The 23,948-nt window shown below is 47.5% G+C and overlaps 1 protein-coding gene across 1 annotated transcript; it reads left to right on the forward strand.

Moving 5' to 3' along the window:
* The first annotated feature begins 20,156 nt into the window (after positions 1–20,156).
* On the forward strand, positions 20,157–23,622 carry FOS (Fos proto-oncogene, AP-1 transcription factor subunit). The gene is made up of 4 exons (XM_043472587.1): positions 20,157–20,480; positions 21,271–21,522; positions 21,944–22,051; positions 22,175–23,622. The coding sequence occupies exons 1-4, from the start codon at positions 20,340–20,342 to the stop codon at positions 22,814–22,816; spliced, it is 1,143 nt and encodes a 380-aa protein (XP_043328522.1). The 5' UTR covers positions 20,157–20,339; the 3' UTR covers positions 22,817–23,622.
* Positions 23,623–23,948: the final 326 nt, after the last annotated feature.

Consider the following 23,948-nt stretch of genomic DNA (forward strand, 5'->3'; position numbering starts at 1 on the left):
CAGGGGATCTTCCTGACCCAGGGATTGAACCCAGGTCTCCCGCATTGCTGGTAGACACTTTACCATCTGAGCCACCAGGGAAGTTCCCTAAAGTAGAACACAATTGTCAGACCTTGGATTTTTGTTTTAGATAGAGAAGTTAAACTGCCTACGGGTAGTAGGGATTTAGCATAATCTAGCCCAAAGGGACGGAATCAACCGGATCCTAGGGCAAGTCTAGGAAGCCTGCCCTTTGACCTGAATCTGGGTGACGTTAGTAATACAGGAATAGGTGAAATGCCAGCCACACTTGGCTGGCCCATAAAAAGGAAATACTTCCCACACCTTGCTTTCGCACACCGAAGGCCCCCAGGTAAAGGCATCCCCGCCACAAGCCTCTGGCTTTAATGTCTGGGTGTGGCTGCAGGAACCACCCAGTACAAACCGGAGTGAACCGGCTGCCCTTTCCCGACTGGCTGCCAAGTCAAACAGAACACAGAGAACACAAATAGAATCGTCACAATAAACTGGTTGTTGGAGGCAGACACAAGAGGACCCACTCCCTGGCACAGCCACCCTCTTTGCGGGTCCAGACATGAGGTGCTCCGAGGGCTGGAGAAGGTGTGGCCCATGGGCATTCCTGCCCAGCCGAGAAACCCTCTGACTTGTCTGTACTCACTGCCACCCACATGGATCCCTCGGGGGGCTGCTTGCCAGGACGGGAGGGAGGAGGGTCTCCCCCAAGCTCTGGACCGGGAAATGCCCTTCCCACCCACTCGACTAATGTTAAGGAGGGATCTTTTCAGACACTTTACAATCCTAAAGGCATCTGCGGGTTTGGAGGAATTCGTGCTGGACGTGCTTCTCTAAAGGGTCAGGCATGGGGGAGGAGAGAGGAGAAGAAGGAGGGAGCAGGCCCAAGTGACAGCTTCAGGTAAACCTGGGCGGAGCTCTCCAGGTAGCCTGTGAACTTAGGTGGTGCCCTCCCTAGCCTGGGGCAGGTCAGAATCTCCCAGAACTCGCCCAAAACCTTTCTGCTGTGTGTGCTCTGGGGCATGTCTCTCTTTGCCTCTTGGATCTCAGGCCAATGAGGAAATAGAGGTGAGTCCCAGGAGGCTGGGACGGAGCCATGTTTTTACTTTGTGGTGTCAGCACCTTTTCATGAAGTTCTAGCAGATCTCGCAAAAGATCTTTAATCTCTTCTCTGCCTTTTTGAAGAAATAAATGTTTTTTTTTTTTTAAAAAGGGGCAAGAGTTTCCCTGTGGAAAGATAAACTTGTAAAGTGACCCAGGTGGAGGTTTTCTGTGCATTTCACCTCATCTCATGGGAATGTAGGAAGAGCAGATACTCTGAAAATGGACATCTGAGTTGGAAGACTGGCTCTGTACCACATCCTTGGGCAAGTTGCTTAACTGTTTGAGCCTCAGTTTCTTTGGTAGTCAAGATGGGCACAAGAAGACTTAGTTCACAAGGAATGTTGGAAGGATAAAATGATATCACATATATGAAAGCAAAGAACATTCTATATAGTTTGGCACATCAAAGGGCCAGATCAACCTTGCCTTCAGTTATTTTCTTCTCCCACACTCATTGTCAGTGGCTTCCTGGGTTCTTGATTGGCCTGAAGAATTGGAAAAGAGATCTAGAAAGAGAATCTTACAGTAACTGTCTTATTCTAACTTACAGTTTAAAGGGGGGAAGATAAGGACTGCTACTCCACTTTCTTTCTAGACGGTAAGGTAGGTTATTTATATGTCTGAGGGTAAATCATTCCAATGCTTTACATTCTCATCTGAAACAAAGCACAAATCACTTCATTCTTATGCCCAAACTGACTCAATCTAATCTATCCACAAGTTGGACCTTTCCATTAACCATACTTTGGACACCTGATTCAAAGAACTGACTCACTCAAAATGACCCTGATGCTGGGAAAGATTGAAGGCAGGAGGAGAAGGGCACGACAGAGGATGAGATGGTTGGATGGCATCACCAACTCGATGGACATGAGTCTGAGTAAACTCCGGGAGTTGGTGATAGAGAGGGCTGGCGTGCTGCAGTCTGTGGGGTCGCAAAGAATCAGACACGACTGAGCAACTGAACTGAACTGATGAACCTAACTTGAGATTTCTCCCTTTTCCATATGCTTTATGCTCTCGGTGTTGTATTATGGGGCTGTGGGTGGTGTGGGGAGTACAACCGATACTCTCAAAGGGGTCTAGTTTGATCATCAGTAAACAGGAAAAAGGAAAAACTATTATTACCTTCCTGAAAATGTCAGAATTAGTAAACTGCTGCCTTGCCCACAGTGCTCGGATAAGCAGAGTCTGCCTTAAGCTTGAATATGTGTCATGGGTCTCAACTATTATCTGGGGATTTTTGTTTTTAAGTGCAGATGATAGCTTTGTTCAACTCACTAAGCCCTTCCTCCTGTGTTCAGCCAACGTTTGAAGAAGACTACAGTCTTTTAGTAAGTAGGAACCAGACAGGAAAAACATTATGGTAGAGATGGGTGGATGGGGCAAGGGTTTGAGGAGTGCTGGTCAACTAGGTACACACCTGGGGAGTGGCAAGAGAGTGGGAAGGGAATTGAGGGAGAACTGTTTAGAGAAGGGAGTCAGGGAAGTGAGTAATAGGTAGGTCAGAGGATGGAGCAAGGGAATGTTGAAAGGGAACGGATATGCTCTGTGGGCAGGTAGTAAATATCTGAATGGGAGCACAGGGAGGCCTAGCATGGAGTAACAGGGAGGCAACCCTGAGGGGCTGATTTGCCAGTGATGGAAAACAGGATTGGATGTGTGTTGGTGCAGACATAGAGGGATCTCAGACCAACTCCAAACACCAAATGAAATGCTTCGTCTTTATGTTTCAGCCATCAGAAACAGATGCTGTCATGCTCACTGCCATGACTTATTTTGAATTCCAGCAACTAACATCCCTTTGGCGTTTCCTCAAAAATAAAAGTCACAGTTTAAATTCAGCTAAGCTTGAACATTGTGATACTTGGAGAAAATTCAAAGTCCTGGCCCCTTCAGCTGTACCATATTGTTCAACTGTTACATTCTGTTCAGGGTGGTTGCCCTCACATGGTCATCTCAACCCTTCACTCCCCGTTAGCTGATTTGGAATTATTTACAATTTGTTGCCGCAATATTCCTGTAACAGTTTCCAGAGTTGGGTGAAGCAAAAGGAGGCTGGCACACAGATTTCTCACACTCAAGTTAACTTCTATAGTCAAGATCAAATTAAGCAATGGAGAAATCAAAGCTTCACTTCCTACTGACCTAGGTTTTTTAGAGCCTTCCCATTTTTCAGTATCAGGGACTTCAGGGGCTGCTAGGGACTTCAGGGGCTGCTAGCGGCTTCCCAGGTGGTGCTAGTGGTAAAGAACTGGCCTCCCAATGCAGGAGATTTAAGAGACCCGGTTGGATTCCTGGGTTGGGAAGATCCCCTGGAGGAGGAAATGGTAACCCAATCCAGTATTCTTGCCTGGAGAATCCCATGGAGAGAGGAGCCTAGCGGCTTACCGTCCATAGGGTCGCAAAGATTCGGACACGACTGAAGTGACTTCGCAGGCAGGCAGGCAGGCAGGTAGGGGCTTCCACATTTTCTCTCTCCTTGAGAAGAACTCTTGAACACGCTTCCCTCCCTCTAATATTCAACAAAGCTCTAAACAGTCAGTGTCTAAAGTTCTGCTTCTTTTAACGTATAAAAGCTAAATCCAAACTTCTTTATGAGTGAAAGCCGCTCAGTCGTGTCCGACTCTTTGTCCATAGAATTTTGCAGGCCAGAATACTGGAGTGGGCAGCCAGTCCCTTCTCCAGGGGAACTTCCCTACTCAGGAATCGAACCCAGGGGTCTCCTGCGTTGCAGGCAGATTCTTTTTACCAACTGAGCTATCAGGGGGACGATTCCCCTTGATTCCGGAGTTTACTCCAAGAGTGGGAAAGTTTCCGACGCTGGTTTTTTTTTTTTTTTTCTATCTCCTGCGCAAGGCAAGTTTGGCCAAGTGGTAGTTTTGTGGGCCGCTGTCTGGAGGAGACGGCGGTTCCGGAGGTCACCCTGACAATTATGGCTAACTAAGGGTGGAGGGGATGGTCTGGGTTTGGCCCTCAGTCTGGAGTCACAGGCAGCACAGAGAGATCTTGGCTCAGGACCTAGGGCTGAAGCGTGCTGGGGCAGCCTCGGGGGTGTCCTGGCTTTCCGCGGGCTTGGGGAACCCTCTCTGGCCCGGGGGCGGGAGCCGCTGTTCCACAATCTGGTTCTGGCTCCACTGCCGCCTCAGCACTTTCTAATTCCGGCTCCAAACAACAACAGCCAGCAGCTGCAGCCATAGCAACAAGCCCCGCCCACCCGCCTCGCTCCCGGCAAGCGGCACGTGACGGAGACGCCTGCGTCGCTCCCTCCGCCCCTGGCGCTGCGGGAGGGCGGGGAGATGACGTGTACTCAGCCGTCTCCTTGGATATAATGCATAGACGTCAACGTCGCCCAGTGTTTAGTGTGTAACGTTCCTCCGTCTCTATGGGAACGTCAGGCGGCCAAACACCGACCCCAGCAACAGGCTTCTGATTGGCCCGCAGCTTCCCAAGGCGGAGCTTCATCTTCCGCGCCAGCTCTGCTGTGTTGCTGTTTTGGTTGTTTGTGTCCCGCTTGTTTATTTCTCTAACAGATCCTGGAGGCTGGGGTCTGAGATCCCCGTCGCCAAGGATGGGAACCAGGAGGAAACGTGCTCAACGTGCAGCTTTCGCCTACCGATTACAACCCAATAGATGGCATGTTTCCCTTGTGACCAAGTCCCTTCTGAGAGTCCAGGCTCCTGAGGCCCAGCGTCAATCACAGCCCAATACTTGGCGTTTCACCCTCTGACCGCCCCCCCCACCCCTCCCCCCGCCACCCATCAGCATTACCCTTTCAGCCTCATCCCACGAACTGTGTTGCCTTCACACTTAAACTTGTTTATGCTCTCAAGTAGGGGGGCGGCGGGGGGGCGGCTTTCATACATAATGCCAGGATTCAGTGCTACTCCCTGCAGAATTTGGCTACATTTTTTTCCGTCTGGTCTTAATTCTGTTGAATGACATCATTGATTTGCCGTTCCACCCATAGATGCCCAGATTTTCTGTAGCCTGAGCAGACACCAAAGGATCCCCAAAGACCTGCGTGGTTGCTTCAGTTTGTGGGCTAGTTGGATATTAGGCTTTTCTCCCTGCCCATTTTAATTCAAAACTGGGGGGCATTTGACTTTTCCAAAAGAGAAATAAATTGAGGACAGAAATGGGGGAGTGGGTGGGGGAAAATTCTGTTGTTAAAATCCCACATTTCTTGATATATAATAGCAGTATACTGATGGAGCTAAACGTTCTGAGTCGTGAATGCCTCCAGAAACAGTTTTAACCTACCCTGGGCTCCCATCAGTGAAACCAGGTTAACATCTGGCAAGAGATAGTGATCTAGCCTCAGGGTTTTCAGTCAAGTTGTGCCTAAAAGAATGCCTTAAAATCTTAAGTTATGGTGTCAAGCATAATAAATCTTCACCAGCTAGCTCATGCACATACAAGTCTGAGATGTTTTATAAAAGGTTTAGATGACCTGATAATATGTTTTCAAAACCCAGAGAGCGAGTGAGAGAAAGAGAGAGAGAGAGAGAGAGAGACTGATGCAAACCTCCAGTTAAAAACAAGAAAAGTACTTTTGTAGATTGGAATTGATAAGGAGTAAGGAGGGTACCTATTCTCTCTGTTCTAATTTTAACCTACCTTTCCCCCTTTATCTCCTCTGGTAAATAGTCTTGCTAACTGTCTTCCCCTTGCCCCTAGGCCAGCCTCATAGCCTATAATTTCCTTCAGAGATGTGAGTGAAATTAAATGAAATTGGGAGACTGTTTAATGCAAATAGGACCAAAGGACACAGCTCTTAATCATAATGAACTTCACTCTGATTAAGTCACAGGGACTGCAAGTGCTTACTATTTACCAAGTAAATATATTAAATTGCCAGGCAAGTCTCCCTCTTGTTCTGACACTGCCAGGGAATATTTGAAAGTCTGATATAAGATCATTTTTTAAATGATCAAACATCTCTTTCTAATTATATCATCTCTCTTTATGTTTCCAGGAATACAGAGTGTCTTGGTCTCTGAGAGCCAATATATCTGGGTTACACCAAAAGAGGAATAATGAGGCAATCTTTGTACTGTTCAATGAAAATGACCTGAAAAGCTGGAAGAGGTGGCTGAAGGCATTTTCTCAGTTTGGATGAGGAAGCGGGGAGGAAGATGGAACATGGCAGAGTCTCCAAGTGACTAGATTTGACTCCAGCACATGAACTGGATTTTATGATTCTGTCCAAGGGCATCAGTTATAACTTTAGAGCTTCCATGTCTTTTTCCATCTCCCAGACTTATTTCCTTTCTTCTTAGTTCTTTTGTTGTTGTTGTTCTTTTTAAAAAAATTTTGTTTATTTATTTTAATTGGAGGCTAATTACTTTACAATATTGTAGAGGTTTTTGCCATACATTGACATGAATCAGCCATGGATGTACATGTGTTCCGCATCCTGAACCCCCCTCCCACCTCCTTCCCCATCCCATCCCTCAGGGTCATCCCAGTGCACCAGCCCTGAGCGCCCTGTCTCATGCATCAAACCTGGACTGGCGATCTATTTCACATATGATAATATACATGTTTCAATGCTATTCTCTCAAATCATCCCACCCTCACCTTCTCCCACAGAGTGTTGTACTTTGGACCAAAATATAGTCATGGGCCATGGTATGTAGCCCAGGGAGTCACAATTTAATTAAATACCATTACATTTGGTGTGTAATTCAGGAAATACCAAGTAGATTATAGTTTTGATGGTACTGAAAGCAGCAGTTTTTTTCATACGAGCTTACATGCACACACACACAGGTACTGATCCTTCCTGCCCAGTGGTTTGGCTGAGCCGTTCCATTTAACTGACGAAGTTCAACCTAAGGACCGTGATGTCCTGCTAGACTACTGATTTCTTCAAACCACAAGACAATTAATCTCCCCAGCCTACTTCCTCATCTATAAAATGGGGTCTGGAGAACTCACTGATCCCACCCATTTGCTCTGACCTAAGAGCTTTGTAATGATGTAGTGATCATTAATGGGTGCTGTGGAAACACCAAATGGTGTATAAATGCTTGATCATTATTAATGGGTGCAGTTTTCCCCAACACTTCCTGCCTTAGTACTGAGTGGAACCTACACCCATCAGGTTTCCATAGCAAAGGGGCCTTGACCTAGGCCAGAAAGTGTAGGAGCAATGACCTACATGGCCTTCCCAGGCCCAAGTGCACACCGGGCCTCTTCCACACCCTAGCCATGACTGAATTCAGCTTGTTCACATTCCTCAAGTCTGGCTTTCCTTAGTTGTAAAAATGAAAACATTACTACCTGCCCTGCTTACCTCTCAGGACTCATATGAGTCCCACTCCAGGTAACTCTTGTGAAAGAGCTTCGAAAACTGTTAAGCAGAAGGCATTTTCCAGTTGAAAAATGTCTTATGAAGTGATCTGCGTATGAGTCAGTGTCATGGTGGGCTTGAGGGGGTGTAATTCATAGGCAGGCCGGATGAATCCCCACCTGTGTGATTTGATACGTCCTATATCAAGGCCTGTGCTTCCCTGGTGGCTCAGATGGTAAAGAATCTGCCTACAATGTGGGAGACCCAGGTTCAATCCCTGGGTCGAGAAGACTCCCCCAGAGAAGGGAACGGCTACCCACTCCAGTATTCTTGCCTGGAGAACTGCATGGACAGAGGAGCCTGGTGGGCTACAGTCCATGGTATCGCAAAGAGTCAGACACAACTGAGTGACTAAACACACACACACACACACACACACACACACACACACACACACACCAAGGCATGCTCCCTCACCATTCCTAAAATTATCCATTTTCAGCCATATATGCCTTTGGTGTGAGCATTTGCCTCTCTCTTCAGATCTTAGTTTTAGAATACAGATATTTTAATTAGTAATAAAGCTCCTAAAGCTGAACATAAGTAAGGTTATCAAATGGAACCACACAGGAGCCCTGGGCTCTTGGGTGAGTCTGAGAAATGAGTTGCTGGGAACCTAGAGAAGACTGTCTGTCTTGTTCAAAGCTGGTCGTCACTGGTGTGCAGGTTGCTGACAGAGGATCTGCCGAGCCCACCCAGCACACCTGTGTTCTGCTCACACCTGCAGGGGGGAGACTCTTCTCCCCACATCCTCACCCAAAGCCTCAGAGGGCACTACTGCACAGTGACCGAGGACTTCCCCCCCTTTTCCAGGGGGTCTTCCCAACCCAGGGATCGAACCCAGGTCTCCCACACTGCAGGTGGATTCTTCACCAACTGAGCCACAGGGCATTTCAATACTCAAAAAGTCAAAAGGATGTGGACTGAAGGATTGAATATATGTATGTTTATGAGGACTCCTTGTTTTGTCTTTATTTCTTATCTTCCATTGACAGTTCTATTCATTATTCATTCTCCATGGGGTGGTGGTGATAGTGGTGAAGAACAGACAGAGAAACCAAGGAGATGTAAAAATCTGACTCAAGAACCATTTGAGTTTCCTGATCAGACTGGCTGCTTCTTGCATTATGCATTTTTGGGTCACTGGTTTCTTTGGCAAAGGAGAGTAATATAATCTCACCAGATGGGTTCCTGGTAGTGGGACTATAATACACTGAGTATTGGAATTGCTTCCACTCTGGGGCAGGTCAGTTTGTTTCTAGGTGGTCTGATCCTTGCTTGGACCATGCCCCACCCACCCAAACACTTCTGGTTTTACCTGGGGAGGTGGGATAAGTAACTGCCTTATACCTGATTCAGCCAGATCAGATAGAGGTGAATGTTGGAGACTGGCGAAGTTCCCAGAGGAGGGAACAAACCTACCTTCCAACTGGGATCCCAGGCAGGTGCAGGAGACACTGGCACAGCCAGTTTAACCAGCATCTTGGGCAATATTTGGCCAGTAATTTTTTCATACTTCCAGTTTCCTTTGGCAGAAGTAGAATCTCTTTATATTTTGTGGTTGCATGTGGATATAATGCAACCAACACCCTATCTCTCTTCTTTCTCTACATATGAGTGATATACAGTATATACATTTCCTCTCAAAAGCCCAATATGAATAGGAGCTGAGGCTATAATTTAATTCTAAGCAATTTAAGCATAATTAAGTCCCCTGAGACTGAATTTCTCTCTCACCAGCCACCAGCTACCAGAGAGTAGACACCATGGGAAATAAATGCACTTATTCATGTTACCAAGTCACTACTTACTACACTGGGGAGAAAATTTAGTTCAATTGTCTATTGTGGATTAGAAAATTATAAGATCATTATTTTTATATTAATTTTTATTGGAGTATAGTTGCTTTACAATGTTGTGTTTATAAGATCATTGGTTTTAAAAAAATTATTGAACCTATTCAACCAAAATGGCATAATATACCTATATTATTGAATTTTGGTAAATATTAAATAACATAACAGTATCTGTAAAGCACTGAACATAATTCCTGAACAAGCACTCAATAAATATTAGTTATTGTTATTTCCATGCATTGGAGAAGTACTTTTTGAGCAGACTTTACTTGGTCAGGTACTATATGAGGGGCTAGAGAGCCAATGATGAGCAAAACAGGCAAGGTTTCTGCCTTCCTCAAATGGGGAGCTAGACACCGAACAAATTCAATCAACACTTAGCTACCAACACCAGGGCTTTGCTAGATGCTTGGGGGTCCATCAATGAACAAAATAAATATTCTTGTCCTTGTGGAACTTATCTTTTAGACATTATACCGACTGCTTTGTAAATAAGTGTATATTATTATGAATGGTGTCTAGTGCTATATATACAAACCTAGGATGGAACAAGGGTTTCTGAAGTGTTCCTAATTCAGCCTAGATGCTCAGGGAGTTTCTCTATGATGATATGATACCGAAGTTTGCGATCTGGATGAAGAGTAGATTGAGTTGAGAAACAGAGTGGAAATAGGGGCAGAGAACATATGTATAATACTAGCAGCTCATATTTAATTCATGCTTTTCATGTTATGATGCCTTTTCCCAAATGTTTTAGAGGCTGGGACTGCCAAAATCGGAAGACATCCCTGCATCAGAAGTTTGCATCCAGATTGAATTTCACCCTGCACTCCAGAATGCACTATCGTTTGCTCCTTCCCAGGAATCACTGACAGTTGACAGTCGCTGCCTCAGCTTCCCTTGGTCTCATTGTCTGGAACAATCAGTACCAACTGTAGTAGGAATGACCCCTGAGAACTGAACTCCACTTCTTTTACTTGCTGTAAGGAAAGTCACCATAGTGCCCCCCAGAAATATGTCAGCATACATTTGCTGCTAGATTTAAATAATCAAGCATGGGCTGAACAATCAGTTTCTGAGGGTTGAGCTACCCTCTTCTCCCAACCCACATGTAATCCTCTAGCCCACTTTTCTCTTTGCCACTGAATTTTCTCCCATTTAAGTTTTAATGCTCTTTTTCTGTCATTCCCATTAGCAAGCTTTCACAGCCTGAAAAGCATTCCAGTTCTGAAATAGTTCACATAGTTCTGTGTAGACATAATATTTACGGGAACTGAAGATGGGTGGATTCTGATAATGGCTTGTGGGACGGTCTCCAGTGCAGACAAAATAACAAAGAATTCAAGAAACTAATACTATGAGAGTTCAGTCCCCCATAAATTTCCCAAATGTACTTGCTTAAACCCTGCATATCAGCAGAGTACAGGAGAGTGTCACCTGGGGTGAGAAAACTTGGTTTGTTCAGTGTTCTGTTTTACAGCACAGATTCCAAGTTGAACTCTGTTTATTGTCAGTAGCTCTCTAACAAAGGGCAAAATGGAATGTGCCTATTTTCAAATTCCTGTTAAAAAAAGGCCCTGGAAGACCTCACAGACTGCTTGAGGGCAGTCTTTTTCATTTTGTGTCAGTATTTTTCAGAGCTCTCATAGACTCTTCAAGCTATTGAGAGAAAGCTTGCCAGCCATTGATTTTTAGCATGCAGCCATCTATAAGAAGGATCCATATGGGTTGTTATGGTGTGAGAATGAAATAAAACCCTCCATGTCCTGTTTGAAGTTTAGTGACAGGTTAGGGAGGAAACTATATGGGGAGTGGCTGGGACATTTCCAAATTTGGTAGCAGTGATCCAAAAGTTGGTGTTTACGGTCTGTGGGAGGGACAGATGGTTTGTTGGTAGGTGTTATGGTCTGGTGGAGAGAGACAGTTTTTGGTAACTCAGACACTAGGGCTTGAAATGCACCTTACAAAGACAGAGGGTTGCTGGGCTCCGTGGTTATATTTCTCAATACTTGACACTGGGAAGCATTTCCTCTACCCAGAATGCTCTGCTCCCTGTCCTTCTCATGACAAATGTCACCTCCTTCCACCCAATCCAAAGTAGCAACACAGTCACTCACAACATATCCTTCCACTTTAACTACTTGCCTAGCACTTACTTTTATATATTTTGTTTATTTGTTTTCTTGTTTATTACTAGACCATGAGCTTCATGTGAGCTTATCTGTTTACTAAGGATTCCATTGGCTGGCACACAGTAGGTGTCCAGTAAAGGTACTGAATGAAGAATGAGAAATAGGATAATTGTACAATTTGAGTGATGAAAGATTAACTATGTAGAGGCCATGCCCTAGTACCTGTGGGTAGTTGTTTTTCTTATGCAAGGTAATAATAATTTGAGGTCTGTGAAACCCCTTTCTTCCCTGAAGGGAATTCTGAAACCAATGGAAAAATAAAAAGCCAGGAGAGAGATATCTGATAAGAATATAAGTAAATTAATCTCAAACCAGATGTGAGAAATTAACACGTCAGGGCTGTTCTTATCTAAAAATACAATCTAAAATCACTTAATTTGAAACTCTTCCGTTTTCTCCATTATTTATTTATTTTTTTATGTGAGTCTCCTGTTCTTTTAGCATGTAGGCCAGAATGAATGAGAAGTGTGGATATTCATTGTTCCTGGCTGGGAGCTATTGTTCGGTGAACTTGGGAATTTGGCAGCCAATGCATGGAGCGCTAATTGCATAACGTCAGGTTTTCTCCGTTTCCCCAGCCTCTTCACAACCCCTTGCTTCTCTCTTTTTCAAGTTCCAAAGCTTGAGCAGACATCAGCTGGATGACGCTCTGGGTTCAAATTAAACTTGATTTGGATGGCAAAGTACTAATAGCAGATGAAGTCCCAGCTCTTCACCTACTATGAAGTTTCCTGTTCCTGGAAAATAGAGACTAGGGGAAAGCAAAGATTCCTCACCCACAGACACCCTTCTGGGCAAGTGATATGAGATTCATTCCAAACCATTTGATTAATCTGGAGAAAGGAAGAGAATGCTGTCAAATGATTCAAGTGAAGACTCCTGAGGGCTGATTCCATCCTTCACTTACAGCAATCTGGATGGAGCAGGAGCACGTGGTACTCCGTTTATAACCACAGAGATCAGCTCTGGCCCACATAGGGCTGCATCCAGGCCTGAGGTGATCCTGTGGTATGTGATATTCTAGTCCTGTCCAGTGCATGCCGAACAAATACTGACCTGGTCCCAGCCACATTCTCAACCATGGCTGGATTGCCCAAGAAGCCAAGGAAGTATATGCTGGGGTGGGGGTGGAGAAAGTCTCAAGGAAGAAATTAGGAAAACTGTACCCATCTTTCTATTTATTGAGTGCTTGCTATTGTGCCAAGCACTGTTCCAGGCACTGGGGAACCAGCAATTTTTCCATCCCTCATGGAACTTACATCCTGGCGTTGTTTTTGACATATTTGTAAGTTTTATTTTTCAAGTAAAATTTTATTTTGCAAATTGATATTGTTTTTATTTTGAATTACTTGGAAGGGTATCATAGTCATTTTAGTATTAGTGCCATGAAAGTTTTGAAAGTGAAAGTATTAGTTGCTCAGTTGTGTCTGACTCTTTGGGACCCCATGGTTTGTAGCCTACCAGGCTCCTCTGTCCATGGGATTCTCCAGGCAAGAACACTGGAGTGGATTGTCATGCCCTTCCCCAGGGGATCTTCCTGACCCAGGGATCGAACCCGTGTCTCTTATGTCTTCTGCACTGGCAAGTGTGTTCTTTACCACTAGTGTCACAGTTGGTATGAAGGTTTTATTAGGGCTCTATTCACAGTGCTTTTGAACTAAAAAATTGGTTAGGTTTTTACCTCTATACCCAAATAGTTTCTAAAAAGTTGCTTCTGGTATTAGGCTGAGTTTGTGGAAAAGAAAGGATTGGAGGATACCCCATCTGAGATGAAATTTCTTGTGCTGATCACGTTTCTGGGTGGGATGGTTGTGGGTTTAGAACTAGAGCACCCATACCCTCTTGAATGGCAGCTAGTGGAATGATTAATAAGCAGATATGACAAATCCATACAGTTCTAAGGATGGGTGTACCACTTGGGTTTATAAGCATCTAAATTATTATGCCTGATAAAGAAGGTACTGATCAGGATTTTGGTTTCCCTCACCTGAGAAAGATACAGGTAGGAAGTCAGCCATCAAGCCCCTTTATTGAAAACGAGAATCCATGCTGCCTTCCCAGACACATGAACAGCTGATGAGCTTTCTGTTTAATGTTCCACAAACATTTATCCAGTGCCTACTAGTGTTAGCAAGCTAGGGCCCTGAGGATAGATACCTATTGAATAAGATAGATAAGGTCCCTGCTTTGGTGGAGCTTGTGGCTTAGGAGAGGAAGAGAGGCAATGAAAAAGTACATACATAAACCAAGTAACCTAGTGATCAGTCTTCGAAAGAAAATAAAACCAAGTAATGTGACAGAAAGTGACTGAGGGGCAATGAGGAGGGATGCAGTGTTGGATGGGGGACAGGCTTCCTGGAGAATGTGAAAACTGAGCAGATATTGATCATAAGGATAAGTCAACATGTCCAGATCTGGGGAAAAGAGGGAACAGTGATTAGAAAGACCCAGCTTCTGAACCAGCTTGGCATATTTGAGGAACAGAAAGAAGTCCAATGTGTCTGGAGAGGGCTGAAGGAGGGAAAGTTGCTTAAGATGGAAGGTGAGGCCGGGGCTGGGTTACATAGTTGTGGTAGATCTCTTTAAGGAGTACAGATTTTTTTTTTCCTGAGTGTAATTCTGTATATTGTATATTGGGATCCCCGTCCTTCTGCTAATGCAAGCATTTAAACAAAGCTCTGTGCGGTCCTTGGCACACGCTCCATCTGGAGCTGAGGAAGCTGGGGAACAGCTACCGTGTCTAAGAAGGACACATTTCAGCCCAAGCTCATGGGATCTTTCACCACAACCAGCAGCACTGGTTTGGAGGGATTTAGGACTTCGTGTTTAGTGTTAGATTTAATTCAGAGCCCCACTAAGCGGGAGAGGAGACTTTTAGTGCATGATCTGTCCTTATCTTCATGGATTACCCCACAATCTTGGGTGGGTCAGAGTCTAAAGGTAGAATTCTTCAGTAGAGTCAATTCTGGGATTTTCACAAGGGATCTGTAACTCATTGACACTCCAGGTAAAACAGCAGTGGAGAAAATAAAAACTTAGCTGGGAGTTGCAACTGGAAGTTTTTTCATAGAATGCGAATCAGATACTAAACTAAGACACAAAATGTCCACATCAGAGGATGAACCTATGATCTGTAGATCAGAAGGCAGCATAACTGAATTCCTACGTACTGGTCAGGATTCTTCTGGTTTGGAAAGAGGATTTTTTTTTTTTTGCCTTATAATTATTAATGTCTCCTTTAAAGATCTTTCTTGCCATTCTTCTTGGGAAAGATGGTGGATTAAATGGTGTAAGTGATACTGGAGATGTCTTAACACTTTGAGGCTCATTATGGGCCAGCCCATTTGAGCCATCCTTAGCCCTGCCCTTGTAGATCATGAGGTTTCCCCATTGGATGGCAGCCCTGCAGTTGAGGTTTCTTAGTCAGGGTGTGGTGTTGTCCTATAGATTTAGTGACGTCAGTGAGATTCCTTTGGAATTTTAGCAGCTAAATCCACCAGAGCTGAAGAAGGTCAGCTCAGGATACCTCGGGATCTGACAGCCTGGACAGACTTGCTTGTCGGAGGATGGGGACTGCAGCAAGGTTTGGCATTACTGACTAAATGGGGATCCAGTGCTGCTGGTTGTGATGAAAGATCCCATGAGCTTGGGCTGAAATGTGTCCTTCTTAGACACGGTAGCTGTTCCCCAGCTTCCTCAGCTCCAGATGGAGTGTGTGCCAGGGACCACACAGAGCTTTGTTTAAATGCTTGCATTAGCAGAAGGACGGGGATCCCATTGAATCATCATCTCCTGTCAAAAAGCCAAGAGTTGTTCAGAATGGAAACAGTTTTTCCCAAAGAGGCAAAATTCCTAGTACTAATGAGTGGTGGTGGTGATGGTGGCGTGTGTGTGTGTGTGTGATGATGGTGGTGATAGTTCTGTGTCTCCTACTGTTTCAAAATAGAGACACTTTTTGTTCACTGTCTGAGCCATAGGGTGAGTAACCTTGACCCCTAAGGTCCTTCGCTGGGCTCACGTGAGTTTGTGAGTCCTGTGGGAACAGTGAAATGTTTCTCCTGCTGGGGTTCAGACATTTAGAATGGATAAATTAGAGAGTGGTGGTCACACAGTCATTGTCATTGTAGACAATATGGCATTTATGTATGGGCACTGGTTGTCTCTCATGGGGCTCAAGAACAAGGGTAAGTTCCACCTTTCATCTCTAACCACTGGGGTGTTCTTTATTGACAGAGGCTGCACCAGCTGAAAATAGCCCAAACATCTTGTTATTTTCTCTTTCCCAGTTTTTGCCTATTCATATCCAAGGATAAAAGACTCAGCTTGTTCAGCCTTTTCAGAGTTAGAGAACATTCTCTATTTGATTTCTTAGTATCCATAAAGAACAAGAATATACAGTTGTCCTGCTTGGCTGAGAGCATTCATTCATTCATCAGTTCAATAGATTTTATTAAACACCTACCACCGGCTAGGCGCTGGGGTAGGTGCTAAGTGGATATTTGTATATGAAAAAGACAAAGGCCAAAAGTAGGCAGATGCTAAACAAGTCTTAGAAGCTACTTCCCCCAAGTCCCTGAAGGAGATGAATTTGCTATACGCATCTTCCTGACTTCTAGTCCCGTGCTCTGCCCACAACCCTTCACCGATAGACCACACTTCCCCAAATAAATAACTACTTCTGCATGCTGAGGATGGGTTGTGTGCGGCAGCATTTACGTAGGCGGCACAGACAGTAGCCTTTCACTTAGTGTTGCAATAACACCAGGCTAAACAATGGGCACTGACCTCCAGAGTAGTGAACAAAAGCTTGCTATGGGTCAGGTCTCTTAAATGCCAGAGAAGTGCAAAATAGGAAGAGTCTCTATCTGATAAGGAGCAACTGCTGAGAAAGAATGAATTTGTTTTTAATCTGGGTTAAAATCAGATATGAGAATCTACCCTTCTGTTCACTTTTGGATCCTCAGGTAGCAGGAACTCAACACACAGATAATCACAAACTATGTAAGTTTTGGTTTTCCATGCTCAGACTTGTCCAGAACATGGAAGCCCTGCCCTGTTGGAAGGTAGCACTGAACTCACAGAGGCACGTACACACACACACACACAACTGTTTCAAAGTTACCCTGACCTTGTCAAGTGGCAAACATAATTTCACAGATAGGGTCTGATTTCCCTTTATTTTAAGGCTACATCATGTGAGCTCCATATTAAAAGTGTGATTTTTGGCTGTCCTGAAATGGATACCATGAGTAGATTGAGATGTGAGAGTATGTTAGAACAACTGCAGGTTCAGATATTAGCGGGGCAGGAGAGGAGGTCTGAGATTATATTTTCTGATACTACTGCTTTAGGTTGAGCACCTGCTTTTACTTCCTAGATGATGCTCTGGCTGCTTTCAGTCTTTATCATGTTATATCCCAGAGGACAGTGGATCCAGATCCCATCTCTGTATTGCAATCACTTCTTCTGATACCTGTGCCCACATTCTCTTCTGTGTTTCATAGCACCCTCTTATTTTTTAAATATTTATTTATTTGGCTATACTGGGTCTTAGTGGGATGTGGGATCTAGTTCCTTGACTAAGGATCGAACCTGGGCCCCCTGCATTGGGAACTTGGAGTCTTAGCCACTGGACCACCAGGGAAGTCACCCTGTTATTACCTCTGTCAAACGACTTACTGCTGTCCTGGAATTCTCTAATGACTTGTCAGTCCATAAGGCTGGAATCTCTCTGACAGTAGGGGCAGGTCCATTGTGTTCATTAGAGTAAGTAACAGCCCCTAGCAAGTGCCAGGCCATAGAAGGCTCTCAATAAGTAATCGCATGCATGCTCAGTCGCTCAATTGTGTCCGCCTCTTTGTGACCCCATGGACTGTGGCCTGCCAGGCTGCTCTGTCCATGGAATTTTCCAGGCAACAATACTGAAGTGGCTGCCACTTCCTCCTCCAGGGGATCTTCCCCACCCAGGGATTGAACCTGCGTCTCTTGTGCCTCCTGCATTGGCAGGTGGATTCCTTACCACTGAGCCACCTGGGAAGCCCCAATAAGCAAGTTCTTTGTTAAATAAATAAACGAATGAGTGATGGTTCTGTCTTTCTTAGAGGATGGATTTATTAAGTCTCCAGCTCTGTAGCCATAATGATGCCAGGAAAGAAAGAGTTAAGCTATGTGGAGGAGACAGGCTTATCCAAAGACCTTTTTCCTTTTTTATTGGCAAGGGCAAAATAAATGATATATGCATAAATCCTGGATATAAAATCTTGACACATCCTTTAGGTGTTGGCCTGAGCTGCTTCAAAACTCCAAGGGGAAGTAAATGAAATCATTCTAGGTTTTCTCTTAAGTGGCCTGAGAACCAGTTATGAAGGGAAGACAAGGCCAGACCCAGGAATTCAAAGCTTGACCTCCTTTGCCCAAAGCTAATAATAAGAGAGATGGATTTGCCTTCTTAACTTTTTTATTTTTTTAAAAATCAAGGACAATGAAGTAGCCCGGCAAACGATAGAACTAGGTGAATGGAATGCAGCAGAATTGCTTGAGGATTCAGAGCAGCTCCAAGTCTATGTTTATGTATTATGTGTTTTTCCTTTTCTCTCCCTTTTTTCTTCAAGTGAGGAAAAAAAAAGCGCCTAAATTCCCACCAACATAAACCAGTGACATACAATGATGAAACTCTGTTTTCACCTCTGCTTGTGACAGGGAATGCAAAAATAGCAAGTGGCCCAGTTCCACGAATCCCCGCCTCCCTGCCCTAGCAGCTCTCACCCGGTTCGCATCTCTAAGAATGGAGGTTAGCGTCCAGCCGCGCGCGCAAGCCGCATTCAGCCCCCGGACCCCACAGATGAGGTCAGGCGGCGGGAGTGGCCGCAGTCGGGCCGGGGAGGCCGAGGCCCCCGGGGGAGCAAGGAGGGAGAGCGGCCTCGCCAGGCCGACGGCGCGCCCGGCCGCGCGGCGTCGCCTGGAGACGGCCCTGGCGGCGCAGTGTTGCTGTAAACAGCCGCTTCCCTGTTACTATCTATAGCAGGATCGCCTGGCTCCGGGGTGCGGCGCGGGAGGCAGGTCGGCTGTCCCGCTCCCCGCGAGTCCCGAAGGATCCGCCCGCTGCCCTCATCCCGCCTCGCCCCTCTCCAGGTGCCCATCGTGCCCTCCCCCCGGCCCGAAGAGTGGGGGAAGGGACACAGGGACCTGTGTCTCTGCGGGGACCTGCGACTTCGCGTCCCGGAGGTGGCCGGCGCGCAGATTGAGCCGGGGGCAGTGTGACCCAGGCTGTCCTTTGCATCTGAGCAGGAGGCCAGGGGCGTCTGGGGGTGGTGTGTGTGCTCAGCGCACTCCAGAGCACCTTGACCCCCCCCCCCTCCCCGCCCCAAAGGCCTGTTTTCCAGGCCACCGAGCGGTGCCTGAGGTCCCAGCTGCCGAAGATTCCGGCCTGGGCGCTGCTGGGCACGTCCTTCCAGGCGCCCCCGGTCCAACCCGCCTCCCCCCGCCTCCAAGTCCGCGCTGGAAAATCACCGGCTTCGGGCTCCCAATAACCAGCTTCCTGGGGCGCCGAACCACCCCACCTCCCCAGCAGGGACTTGTGCTGCCCCAAGTGCTCGCTCCATCCGGTGCTCCGAACTGACGACCTTGTCCACAGAACACCCCCCACGCCCCGGGGCCCGAGCTCAGAACCAGGCAAACGAATCCTTCAGACATCTTGTAGAGAGATTCTGCACGATGTTTATTGGCTAGTTTCTCAGGGGTTTGACAGCAACACTAACATCTCATACACGGGCAAGAAAAAACAAAAATAAAAGCGCCTATCCCCTTAAAAGCAAACAAACAAACAAAACATATAGAATAAAAAATACCCAGCATCGTAGATAAAGTAGGTTATCGTATGTCTTGTTTTGGATCCTTCCAAACCGCAGGACCAATCCTAGTAATGCTGGAGTCTGGGGAGCTTGAGGTGAGGGAGTGAGGGTCCGTTTCCAGAGCTTGCACTGAATTAGGGCTAGAATGGGGAGTGAGGGCAGAGGCGCATTCCTTCGGGGGCCGAGGTTTAACCTGCTTGGCTGTGTGTACCTGTGTCGCCTATAACCTGAGCCTCAGAACTCTCCCGGGTTTCCGTACAGGAGTAAAAGGGCGCCCCCCACCCCCGCCGCCGCCAATCTTATCCTCCCCCAGCCCCGGAACAAGGGTCCGCATTGAACCAGGTGCGAATGTTCGCTCGCCTTCTCCGCCTCCCCTCCCCCCGGCCGCGGCCCCCGCCTCCCCCCCGGCGCTGCACCCTCGGTGTTGGCTGCAGCCCGCGAGCAGTTCCCGTCAATCCCTCCCTCCCCTTTACACAGGATGTCCATATTAGGACATCTGCGTCAGCAGGTTTCCACGGCCGTCCGCTGCAGTCGTGGGGGGACCCATCCCCACGGCCCCTCATCTCTGCATCTCCACGCGACCCCAGGAACTAGGGGGAGACAGGCCGACAAGATCAAGAAACTCAACAGCGCGGGGAACTGGGGGCTCTGCGAGGGCGGCGGAGGAGGCAAATGGGCACCCTAGAAGTAGCCGGGCCCGTGCGCCACCCCTCGGGAGCTGCAATGGTTGCGCCCAGTGAGTGACGTGTTGGGCTCATTCATAAAATGCTGTTATAAAAGCGGTGGCTGCGGCGCCTAGTACTCCAACCGCATCTGCAGCGAGCAAGCTTAAGGAGCTGACACAGAGCCGGCGGCGCAGCGAGCGAGCGAGCGAGCGAGCGACCGCGCACACCTACCCAGCTCTGCCCGGCAGCTCGCACCTGCCTCCGCCCCTGCGCCCCTCGCTCGGCTTTGACCGCTCGCGATCATGATGTTCTCTGGCTTCAACGCCGACTACGAGGCGTCTTCCTCCCGCTGCAGCAGCGCCTCCCCGGCCGGGGACAGTCTCTCCTACTACCACTCACCGGCCGACTCCTTCTCCAGCATGGGCTCTCCCGTCAATGCGCAGGTGAGGCTGGCTCCGCGCCGCCGCAGGTCCCAGGGGTGGAGGGGTCACCTGGGAGAAATCACCGGGGCGAGACGCTCGGGAAGACGAGTCCGGGACTCCTTTCGCCGGGGGCAGGGAGGGAGGCTTGCCCCGGCCAAAAGCAGCCCTCTCTCGGGAGCTCCGAACTTTGTTCGGAGCGGCCCGCGAGCTTGTCATCAGAAGAATTGCTCCTTTGCCGCGGCAGGCTCTTTCTGAGCTGTGCCCCCCGGCGCACGCTCGCTGACTGATCTCTGACATTAATTAGCTGGGGCCAAAGTGTCCCAAAGCAAAAGACTCGCGAAGTAGAACCTGGCGCCTCCGGGGGGAGGCGGCCAAAGTCGGCCATCACCCCCCCCCCCCCACCCCGCTCCAGCCTGGAGCAGGGAAAGGAGGGGTAGGGAAGGAGGGTGAAGCAGGCGGGTGTGTAAGGCAGTTTCATTGATAAAAAGCGAGTTCATTCAGGAGACTCCGGAGCGGCGCCTGCGTCAGCGCGGACGTCAGAGATATTTATAACAAACCCCCTTTCAAGAGAGTGATGCTGAAGGGATAACGGGAACGCAGCAGCAGGATGGAAGAGAAAGGCACTGCGCTGCGGAAATCTTGGGAAGAAAGGGGGGAGACCTTTCATCCCCGATGACGGGCGTTGTATAAAGACGCGAGCTGTCCATCGCCGGAGGGCTTCTCCTGCCTCTCCCTGCTGCATGCGGCACTGGGAATCTGCTCACCCCCACCTGCTCACTCACGTCCGTTTCCTCCTTCTCTTTCATTCTAGGACTACTGCACCGATCTGGCTGTCTCCAGTGCCAACTTCATCCCAACAGTGACTGCCATCTCGACCAGCCCGGACCTACAATGGCTAGTGCAGCCCACCCTGGTCTCCTCCGTGGCCCCGTCCCAGACCAGAGCCCCCCACCCCTATGGAGTTCCCACTCCCTCAGCTGGGGCTTACTCCAGGGCTGGAGTCATGAAAACCATGACGGGAGGCAGAGCTCAGAGCATTGGCCGGAGGGGCAAGATGGAACAGGTGAGAGTTCTTGGCACTTTCTGAGGGGGAGGTGGGGGTCGACATTGTGGAGATAGGCAGCATAGGGGTCAGAGTGAAGCCGTTGATGCCTTGACTGGACACCCCAAATGGGAAAGCCTGGCTCCAAGCCCTTTCCATCCAAATCAGACTCTGATAGTCTCACCCTAAGAAATGCCCTGATGTGTAGTTTCTTCCCCCGTACGTTTCCATCTCGTGCCTTTAGTCTGGGCTCTTCTTGGCTCTTGCTGAGATTCTTATTTTAAATGCAAGTCACACCCAGCTTGCAACTGCAGGTTAGAAATGGCTTTACAGAAGAGGTGCCAGGAGCTAGGAAGCTGCAGGAGCTGGTTTCCCTGGGGTGGGTGAATGAAGCTGATGGCAGACACCGTTACTGAATGCTGCTCTTTTTTTCCCTCCCCAGTTGTCCCCAGAAGAGGAAGAGAAAAGGAGAATCCGAAGGGAAAGGAATAAGATGGCTGCAGCCAAATGCCGGAACCGGCGGAGGGAGCTGACTGACACCCTCCAAGCGGTAGGTAGAACCCATGGGTCACTTCTTTTTAAAACTTAAGGGGAAACTTGGAGACCGGATGTAAGGGATCTGTGTCCTTGAGTCAGACCATGTCTTATGCTTTCCTTTGCTCTCTCCTTCAAGGAGACAGACCAACTAGAAGATGAGAAGTCTGCTTTGCAGACGGAGATTGCCAATCTGCTGAAGGAGAAGGAAAAACTCGAGTTCATCCTAGCGGCTCACCGACCTGCGTGCAAGATCCCCGACGACCTGGGCTTTCCAGAAGAGATGTCTGTGGCTTCCCTTGATCTGAGTGGGGGCCTGCCTGAGGCTGCCACCCCTGAATCTGAGGAGGCCTTCACCCTGCCCCTCCTCAATGACCCCGAGCCCAAGCCCCCAGTGGAGCCCGTCAAGAGCGTCGGCAGCATGGAGCTGAAGGCTGAGCCCTTTGATGACTTCATGTTCCCAGCATCGTCCAGGCCCAGCGGCTCGGAGACCGCCCGCTCTGTGCCAGACATGGACCTGTCTGGTTCCTTCTATGCAGCAGACTGGGAGCCCCTGCACGGTGGCTCCCTGGGGATGGGGCCTATGGCCACGGAGCTGGAGCCTCTGTGCACCCCGGTGGTCACCTGTACTCCCAGCTGCACTACTTACACGTCTTCCTTCGTCTTCACCTACCCTGAGGCTGACTCCTTCCCCAGCTGTGCAGCTGCCCACCGCAAGGGCAGCAGCAGCAACGAGCCTTCCTCTGACTCGCTCAGCTCACCCACGCTGCTGGCCCTGTGAGCATGCCCAGAGAGGAGGCAGTGGGCGTGCACGTGGCCACTGCCTGAGTCGGCGCATTACGGAGAGAAACACGTCTTCCCTCGAGGGTTCCCGTAGACCTAGGGAGGACCTTATCTGTGCGTGAAACACACCAGGCTGTGGGCCTCAAGGACTTGCAAGCGAGCATCCCCGTGTGGACTCAAGTCCTTACCTCTTCTGGAGATGTAGCAAAACGCATGGAGTGTGTATTATTCCCAGTGACACCTCTGAGAGCTGGTAGTTAGTAGCATGTGGAGCCAGGCCTGGGTCTGTGTCTCTTTTCTCTTTCTCTTTAGTCTTCTCATAGCATTAACTAATCTATTGGGTTCGTTATTGGAATTAACCTGGTGCTGGATATTTTCAAATTGTATCTAGTGCAGCTGATTTTAACAATAACTACTGTGTTCCTGGCAATAGTGTGTTCTGATTAGCAATGACCAATATTAAATTAAGAAAAGATATGACTTTATTTTCTAGTAGATAGAAATAAATAGCTATATCCATGTACTGTAGTTTTTTCTTCAACATCGATGTTCATCGTAACGTTACTGATCATGCATTGTTGAGGTGGTCTGAATGTTCTGACATTAACAGTTTTCCATGAAAACGTTTTATTGTGTTTTTAATTTATTTATTAAGATGGATTCTCAGATATTTATATTTTTATTTTATTTTTTTCTACCTTGAGGTCTTTTGACATGTGGAAAGTGAACTTGAATGAAAAATTTAAGCATTGTTTGCTTATTGTTCAAAGACATTGTCAATAAAAGCATTTAAGTTGAATGCGACCCACCTTGTGCTCTTTTCATTCTGGAAGTTCTCTAAGTTTCTGGAAGGTATTGTCAGAGACCAGTTTGTCAAGAAGGGTAGCTCTTGGAGGGGACACACCCCTCTGTTTGATCCCTTATCAAATCAGGAGACACTCTGGAGCTGATGTTGGAAAATTGTACAAACTCACGTCTTCACCTTGCAGTGCTGCTTCTCTGCCTACAGGTTCTGGGAATGGGAAACTGCTTTGCAATAGCTTTTGTGGGAACACATCTTCCTACTTCTTTTTCTGTTTTGAAAGTCAAAGGGAGGGATATTTAAATCTGGCTGTGCTAATACTAAACTT

The sequence above is a fragment of the Cervus canadensis genome, chromosome 6 (assembly GCF_019320065.1).
Source record: "Cervus canadensis isolate Bull #8, Minnesota chromosome 6, ASM1932006v1, whole genome shotgun sequence".
In the NCBI taxonomy this organism is placed as follows: domain Eukaryota; kingdom Metazoa; phylum Chordata; class Mammalia; order Artiodactyla; family Cervidae; genus Cervus; species Cervus canadensis.

Excerpts from the sequence above, each read along its gene's own strand:
- FOS (XM_043472587.1), top strand. The coding sequence starts at position 20,340 with ATGATGTTCTCTGGCTTCAACGCCGACTACGAGGCGTCTTCCTCCCGC. Across the intron at positions 20,481-21,270 it reads GCTCTCCCGTCAATGCGCAG|GACTACTGCACCGATCTGGC; the intron begins GTGAGGCTGGCT and ends CTTTCATTCTAG. Across the intron at positions 21,523-21,943 it reads GGAGGGGCAAGATGGAACAG|TTGTCCCCAGAAGAGGAAGA; the intron begins GTGAGAGTTCTT and ends TTCCCTCCCCAG.